At 40.9% G+C, this 8,670-nt stretch overlaps 1 protein-coding gene across 1 annotated transcript; it reads right to left on the bottom strand.

Annotated features, from left to right (window-relative positions):
- Positions 1–5,800: 5,800 nt before the first annotated feature.
- Positions 5,801–8,670, bottom strand: ADORA3 (adenosine A3 receptor). Its single transcript, XM_006895731.1, has 2 exons — positions 8,321–8,670; positions 5,801–6,422 (listed from the first exon to the last, which is right to left on the bottom strand). The coding sequence occupies exons 1-2, from the start codon at positions 8,668–8,670 to the stop codon at positions 5,801–5,803; spliced, it is 972 nt and encodes a 323-aa protein (XP_006895793.1).

Raw genomic sequence — 8,670 nt, 5'->3', positions numbered from 1 at the left:
AACAACAACAACATGTTATTTTTAATTGTTCATGTTGTTGCTGTTGTTGTTATGCGCCATTAAGTCACTTGCGACTCATAACGACCCTATGCACAAGAGCTCTAAATGCTGTTCTATCCTGTGCCAACCTAGCCATCTCAAACACACTATTCCCATGGCTCCAGTCACAGAATCGATCCATCTCATTGAAGGTCTTCCTTTCCTTCGCCTCCCCTCCTCTCTGCCAAATATGATGTCCCTCTCCAAGGACCAGTCCCTCCTTGCAACATGCCCAAAGTATGTCAGGCGAAGCTTCAGAATCCTTTACTCCAAGGAGCATTGCGACTTCACCCTCTCCAGGACAAACCTGTTCTTCTAGCAGTTTATGGTATATTCAACACTCGTCTCCAGCACCACAGCTCCAAGGCATCAATTCTCTTTCTATCAACCCTATTCACTGTCCAACTCTCTGATGTATAGCACGTAATTGTGAAGACTATAGCCTGGATCAGGCACACCTTAGTCTCCAGTCTGACGTCATTGCTCTTCAGTACTCTTGAGAGGTCCCTCACAGCCAACTTTCCCAGTGTAATTCTTCTCTTGATTTCCTGGCTGCTCTTACCAAGGGTGTTGACTGTGGAGCCAAGTAAACTAAAACTGTTAACTATCTAAATCTCAAACTGATGCTGCCAATTGGCCCAGTGGTGGGTGAGTAGCAACATTGAATCTACTGGTCATTGTTATAACTGGACAATTGTCTTTCATCTGCTCTTTTCTGTGGAATGCTTGTCTGTCAGATACTATTATATATATTATAATTGTTTATATGCACGTGTAAATAAGGAAGACCAAAGAGTCAATGTCTTTAAATTGGAGTGTGGCCAAAGATTGTCAAAAGAACATCAACAAAAAAAAACCCGTCTTGCAGGAAGTACAACCAGGGTGCTAACTGGAGGCAAGGCTGGTGAAACTCCATCTCACGTGCTTGGAAATGTTGTCACGAGGTGCCAGTCCTTGAAAATGACGTCATGCTCAGAACAGTAAAGAGTTAGCAAAAGAGAGGAAGATTCTCAATGAGATGGACTGACACTGTGAGTACAGCAACGGGCATGGCAGAGGCGGTGAGGATGACACAGGATAGGGCATGTTTTCTCTTCTTTATTCATCCTACACTCTCTCATTGCCATCAAGTTAGAACCAACTCGCAACTGACCCTCCAGCGAGTTTCCAGAAGGCTGTAAATTGCATGGAAGGGACTGGCCATCAAGTTTGTGGATTCAAACTGCCAGAAAATTGCAGCCTTTGGGTTAGCAACTCAACTCCCTATGCCTCCTCCAGCAGGACTCCCTAATCAAGGTATCACATTTAGATCTGAATGTCAGAAAACTTTTTTCCTTTCCTTTCTCCTGGGCCCACCCCACTTCCTCATTGCCAGCACAACTGCTTATCCGCTAGGCCACCGGAGCTCCTGGACGTATTTGTAGCACACACAAATACCTATGTACAGATATGCTCTGCCAAACCTACATATGTTCGTGAATGCACTCACATTTTTTTAAATTTTATATATCTGTCTATACACCCATTCATAAGTTGCTGTTTATTATCACTGTTATTATTGCAAGACTGTGTATGTAGTAGGATTTACTGTTGTTGCCATCAACTCTTACAAACCTCCCAGTATCTTCCTTTGCCTTAGCCAAGTTGTGCTTATTTCCCGTTATTGGGTTTTGCCTTTTCCTTCATCCAAGTGACTATATGTCTACGATCTAGCTAATGAGGGTTTTGTTTCCTCCCTCTTCTTCCCATTCAGGTAACTATCATAGACTGTTTCTGTGTCCAAAACCTCCCCACCCTCCAAGACACACACTTTTTCTAATAGTGAACTCTTAGAATATTTGTCCTTTAGTTTTTTGTTTGTTTGTTTGTTTTACTTATTTCCCTCTTGTGAGATGTTTTGTGGCAGATCCATTATTATTCTTTAACATGACACAGTATTCCATTGGGAGTATGGCCATTGTTTATCCACTTATCCATTGACAGGTTCAACATCTACTTTTGTCTCAGTTAATTTTGTGTAAAAGGAGGAAGAAAATACTGGGTTTTGTTTAAGTATTCTCTTACTTTATTCCTTTGGAATAAAAGCTGAACCGTTTACCCTTCACTGTTGAACTGAAAGGGTGGTAACCAGGAGATCTCTGTGAGGTTAATCGCTAAACCCGAAACCAGGGTGGATCTCGCCACTTCCAGTCAAGATCCTCAACAGTGACTCTTGGTTCATGTTTTTTCTTTTTATTCTGATGCTAAATAAATTTCCACTTTTAGGGTTTCTTCTGGGCTGGCAGAGCACATTATCTTAGGAGACTACCAATTGACAGAAAACATCATTCTGTAAACTATCAGTAGATTTCATAAACACTGGCAATAAAGCAGAGGTAAAGAAGTGGAGGAGATAGGAAGGGGGCAGTTTTTTTAAACTTAGAGGCTACAACTTGTCTCGGGAGTCCTAGTGGTATAGTCCATGCTGTTGTGGACCATCGAGTTGGAATCAACCCATAGCTAACCCTAATGTACCACTTAGTTGGAACCAACCCATAGTTGACTCTCTAGCAGGTTTTCACAGACAGTTAATCGCATGGGAGAAGATTGCCCATTCTTCTCCCATGGAATAGCTGGTGGATTTGAACCATGTGCCTTTCGGATTGCAGCATAGCTTCTTGTCAGTAGGCCACCAAAAGTCGGAATAGTCCATAGTGAGCTGCTTTTAACCAAAAAGACTGCGCCTTTCTGTAGCAGAATTTTAATTCATTTAATTCATTTATCCTTGGGAGAAAGATGAGCAGTCTCCTGCCTTGCAATTTACTGCCTCAGAAACCAATGCAGCGTCAGCTTTGAAGAGTAAGTTCTAGCTTCATGTCAGTGAGTTTTGCGTTTTATAGCTTGTTTAATGCCACCAATGACACATGTCTTCTTGGGAAGGACTGCTGTTTTGTTCTGAAGGAAGTGGTTACTTTAAGTCAAGTTACCAGAAAGGGCAGGTGTTAAATGTTGCTAAGGCAACTTGGTTAGAGTTTGTCAGTAAATGAAGAAGTGATACAAGATTATCCTGAGACTGAGAACAGAAGGGCGCTTCCTCTCAATTCAACAATATATTAATAAAGGTTTTTTTTATTTTAATTGAATTTAAAAGAACAGATTTTACAAAATGCTGCAGACACAAATAGTAATTTTAAAAATACTAAAAAAGAATTTTGTTAAATAGTGGAAAGTTGTCAGGAATCATATTCCATTTCCAGGCACTAACGGGGACAATAGTTTCTTTTCAAAACCTCTATTTTTTTTAAATTTTATTATTTTTGTGTGAGTGTACCTTCAAATCAGATCTGACTGGTACAGGAGGAGATTGTCCCTACTTCACCGGCAGAGCATCTGGTGGATTCGAACCATGCGCCTCTGGGATTGCAATTGCAGCTCCCTGCCACTAGGCCACCAGAGCTCTCCTTCAAAACTTCTGTTCTTAAGAATACTATTACTAGGGTGGGAGGGAACAGCAGGAGAAACAAATGTGGTTTGGTGTTAGTTGCTGTGTACCATCAAGTTGGAACCAACTCATACCTGACCCTCCAGAGGGTTTTCAGAATCAGTAAATTGCATGAGATATTGCTCTTCTTTCTCCCACACAACAGCTGGTGGCTTTGAACTGTGTTTCTTTGGGTTGAGAGTACAACTCCTGACCACTTCACTTATCCAACTCTGGTGATCTAGTCCATAGATATTTGCACAGCTAATCCAAAGGCCACACCTCTCTGGCAATTTGAATCTACCGGAGGTTTCCAAAGAGAAAGATGGACCGTTTTCTCCTGTGTGATTAACAACCTCAGAAGCTCAATGGAAGGTCAGTTATAAGTTGTTTCCAACTCAATGGCAATTAGCTTGAGTTTTAAGTGTTTCCTGTCTCATTTTGTATAATTGAGATCTCCGGCTTTTGTTCTTGCTGAAATATTTTGTCCTAGGAGTGAGAACCAACAGTTGCAACTGTGGATAGATTAAACCAAAGATGCCACCTTGAATCTGACATCATATTCCATGTTCAAATGACATGACAGGCCCTGTGAGCTGTTCTTATCCTGTAGCCTGATTACTTAGATTGTAGCTAAGGCCTAACCCCAGCAGCCTTTGACCATACAAACTATGGTTCATACAATCTATCTGCCAATTTTAGATAAGGTAAACTTGCTGGTGTGGACTTTGGAGAAGTTAAAGTTCCTCCTCACATCTGAGAGCAGCTGGTATAAAACACTGATTCTCAAGAAAGGTAGGGCGGCATTTAAATTCTGGTTCTACTACTGAGTAATAGTATAGATCATGAGCAAGTCAGTTAACTTCTCTGCATCTTAATTTTCTCTTCCTCAATTCTCAGCTCAGTGGAGATGAGAAGAGTTAGAAGGATCATCAGGCAGCCTTCATCCCGCTGTCACCAGGAGCTGGAACAGGATGAACAATAACTATAAGCCACCACAGCGCTCAACGATAAGAAGACAAAAAGAAGTGAATGCGTGCTTGCTGATCTCACTGCTATCAAATCTGACTCATGGTGATCTTCCATTGGGTTTCTGGGAGTTCCATTGTGCAGGGAGTTGCACTGCCAACCCAAAGACATGCAGTTCAAATCCACCAGAGAGAGATGAGCAATTTCCCCTTGTATGATTTACATCTCTGAAAATTGATTGGAGGTCAACTCTGAGTCGGCTCTTCCTCTATAGTAATGAGGGGTTTGGTTTGTTTTTTGTTTTGTTTTGGTTTGTTGGTGTTTTTTTTAATATCACAGTAAGAAGAGATTGCCCACCTTGAGGTGCCTGGTGTATTCAAGCTGCTGGAGATGTGAAGCCTTTGGGTTAGCATAGCAGTGCTAACTGGGTGCTGACTAGGTCACCAGAGTGAAACTCTCTGTAAGCCCTCAGTAAATAATAAGGACCATTGTTTATAAATTATAGGGGAGGAGAATGCCCGTCTTCATCCTCAGAACCAGTCGATTTACACCGTCAGAGCAGTGGGATCTTGGAGTTAGTGTTACCTACCGCCTACAACACCAGAGCTCCCATCGCTCTTATTAAAATTAATTACCAGGATAAATTATTAGGAGTGGGTTCTAGAAACAGTACCTTTTCATTCTCTAACAGTAAAAAGATGACTCAGAAAAGTGGAGAATGCTCTGATCAGCCCTGGAACAAGGGGCAAAATGTTCTGGGAAGAGAGACAAAACATCCAGTATTCACACAGGTGGACGCCCAACGTGGCTGGCTATAGGTAGTAAACAGGCTGAGTGCTCAGAGCAATCAGCTCCATGTCCAAACCCCAGGAGATCTTGAATGCCAACAAATAGCTATACACAATAATTAGCTATAATTATTTTTTTTATTCAAATATATTCATAGGTGATTCTGCAGCTTAGGTTTTTCCATACACTGAGCTTCCAGCATCTCCTGGATATCCACACTGAGAGCAGGGTTCTCAAATGTTACAATGGAGTAGAACTAAGTCATTACCACATACATGGCCATTTGGCAAGTAAGTGAAGGAGGCATCCTTCAGTCTCCACGACTGTTCCTTCTGGACAAGAAGGAGAATCACAGGAGCTGGTAGCAAAAATGTTACAATGTTATGAAGTCAGACTTCTTGAAAATGGCATCAGAGGAAGAGGGAACAATTTGAGGCATCCAGTCAAGTGCTCCCCATCTCAGTGGAAGGAATCACGGCTTGGAAAAAGCCCCTGGCACAGATGAATGGTCTCTCAAGTATCGGAAGATTGTAAAGTTAAATGTCATCTTCCTTGGATAACTAAATCAGAACTCTGTTCACTGCCTGGATCCAAAGAATGTGAGGACTGGAAAACCATACAGGTTTTGAAGATCAAGAGGTAGGTCTCCTTGAACTTCTTTATTTTGTAAGCATAGATGATTGGGTTCATCATGGAGTTAGCATGGGACAGCAGAATGCCCAAGTAAACGACAACTTGTGGTACGTCACCATGAAAGTAGGTAATACAATTGATGATGGATAAAGGCAGCCAGGACACAGCAAACAAGGAGAGAACCAAGAAAAGGGACTTCGCAGTCTTGAACTCCCTTCCATAAAATGAACCTGTCTCTTTGAAGCCAGAAAAGTTCTGATTAAGTTTATTCCGGATGATATAGAAGATGTCAAAGTAGATTGCACACATGACAATCAGGGGGATCAAAATCCAGGTGAAGAAGCTGAAGTAGACCATGTAGTCCATCCTCATAACGGAATAGAACTGGCAGGGGATGTAGGTAGCATTTCTGTACTCTGTGATCAGTTTCATGTTCCAACCAAACAGGGGTGTAAGTCCCACCAGGAATGACACCAACCAACAAAGGCCCAGAGCCAACCATATTCTTCTCTGAGTGGTGACCCTCTTGTATCTGTTTGAAGGGAAAAAAGCTAATGAGTTCATGGTAGGAGTTGCTAAAAGCTTGGGAGGGATGGAACTAGCAAAAGAGTGATTGATATAAAAAGACAAAGCATGAGCTCTCTTGATTACTCAATCTTGTGTTGAGAGAAATTCCTATTGAATTTTCTCTGGTGACTACAACTAACCTCCCAATAGATATGAAAACAAGATGAACAGTGACTTAAAAGGGCGTAGGGGTGGGGGGGAAACAGCCAACTTCTAAAGGGGTATTTTTCCCTAAGAAGTGCTATGTAGAATGAATTAGGAATACGGTTCTTGAGTAAGATACTTGCATTCTTTACTCATTATCTGATTTCCAGCCCCAAAAGTCTTCAATTCCTTGAAGGTAAGATTTATCTAAGTCTCTTAGGATCGTCTATCTGGTAAGAAATGGTATCAAAACATGGTTACCTGCTGTGCTGTGCACTGTTTGACTGTTACATTAATAGTCATAAAGCAAAAGGACATTTTCCCTACACTTTCTTTCTACCTATATCTACTCCTGCAGTGAGTGGTATACAAACTCAGCTTTTGAGTTAAATGGGCAAAGGCTGTGTTGAAGTGAGTCAAGAACCTTGAAAGTGTCACCCAATAAGTGTCACCAACTTTTCTTAAATAATCCTTCTTTCAATCCCAAAGGAGCATGGTTCAAATCCACCAGATGCTCCACTAGAGAAGGAGGTGCAATCTCCTCCTGTGTCAGTCGGATCTGACTCAATGGTACACAACAGCAACAACAAAAAGTAATCCTTCTTGGTGATACCATACACAGACTCTAAGAAGGAAATGGATGTTTTTTAGTTCCTACTATGTCCTTTTGTGGATCTTTATCTCAATTAAAGCATCTGAGTAACTAGAGACATTTTTCTGATAATCTTCATTTTTTTGGTGGTAGTGATAAAAAAATAACAGTAGTTGTGACCATAACTTATTGAGCAGAGATGGTATAAGAGGCATTTTCTACAAACTTTACACAGGTTAACCCATTTAATTCTATGAATAATTTTTAACTCAATTATAGAGGACAAAAAAAATGAAACAGGCAAGTTAAAATAACTTGTTCAACCAAGAAGTGGTGGAATTAAAATTGAAACCAGGTACATACTTAGTTCAAAGTGTCTTAACTACCATGATAGGAAGACTGAGGGATAGAAAATTAAACAACTCATCCACGCGATTCCAGGATTCTGGTATTTGAACATAGACTTGTTTGCATCTAAAATTTGTAACATCCTAATTACCCTCTTTCCCTAAGATGGACACATTTCAGGATCCTTGGAGAATTGGATTTCTCCATGTAACTGTCTGTTTTCTTGACTTAGTCCCACAAAACATTGGTACTACCTTCACGATGAAGAACTATTTTGGGAAATACTTCTTACATCTTAGAGGAAAAAGGGAAAAGAGGAGAAAAAGAAACACACACACAGTCATTGTAAAGATTCTCAAAATGGGAATGACCATTAAAAAGGATGCAAAGTTAAAATAAAACAATAGAATCCTCAGTCTAGCCCTTCTTATCTGCCTGCTTATTATATAGATTTCTAGAATTTTTTTTAAAACTCAAGAGCCCTTTACTAATTAAAGTCACATCAAGCATTCATTATCTTTAGCTACCCTAAAGAATCAAGCAGATACTCATTTCTACATGGAGATGGATAACAGTTGCTGATAAAAAGTAAATGTGAACTAACATTGGCTCACAATCATAAACTCTTCACAGACCAGCTTTTGGGGGAAAAGATTGTCCCTCTTCAAGCTCAGGGGTATTACTCTTTTTCATTTTATATATATAATCTGAACTCTCTGGTCCTATTTCCCAGAAATCTTGATCACTTCTCCCACTCCACCTCTATTCAAACGGTTTACCTGACAGTGAGCTTGACTCGTAGGTATCGATCCACAGCAATAGCCAGCAAGGACATAATGGAGGCATGAGTGAAGATCAGCAACAGGCAGGTCATGAAAAGGCAGTTATAGAAGTGGGTTGTGATGCCCAAGCTGATGACAATGGCCAGAGGCATTACCAGCACCCCAACAGCAATGTCAGCCAGAGCTAAGGAAACGATAAAATAGAAGGTGGTGGTGTGCAGACTGGGGTTCAGCTTGACCACCCATATGACCAGCACGTTGCCTATTATGGCACAGAGTCCAATTAGAATCTCCACAATGATGTAGGTAATGCTGGGCAACGTCAGGGTCATACTGTTGACAGTCAT

The sequence above is a fragment of the Elephantulus edwardii genome, unplaced genomic scaffold (assembly GCF_000299155.1).
Source record: "Elephantulus edwardii isolate Elephantulus edwardi_28Jun2011 unplaced genomic scaffold, EleEdw1.0 scaffold00174, whole genome shotgun sequence".
Lineage (NCBI taxonomy): Eukaryota > Metazoa > Chordata > Mammalia > Macroscelidea > Macroscelididae > Elephantulus > Elephantulus edwardii.
This window is presented reverse-complemented; position numbering and strand designations above follow the sequence as displayed.

Bases quoted from the DNA above. Each gene is read 5' to 3' on its own strand.
- ADORA3 (XM_006895731.1), bottom strand. From the start codon at position 8,670: ATGACTGTCAACAGTATGACCCTGACGTTGCCCAGCATTACCTACATC. The intron at 6,423-8,320 runs GTAAACCGTTTG...CCCTTCAAACAG, and splicing joins CGAGTCAAGCTCACTGTCAG to ATACAAGAGGGTCACCACTC.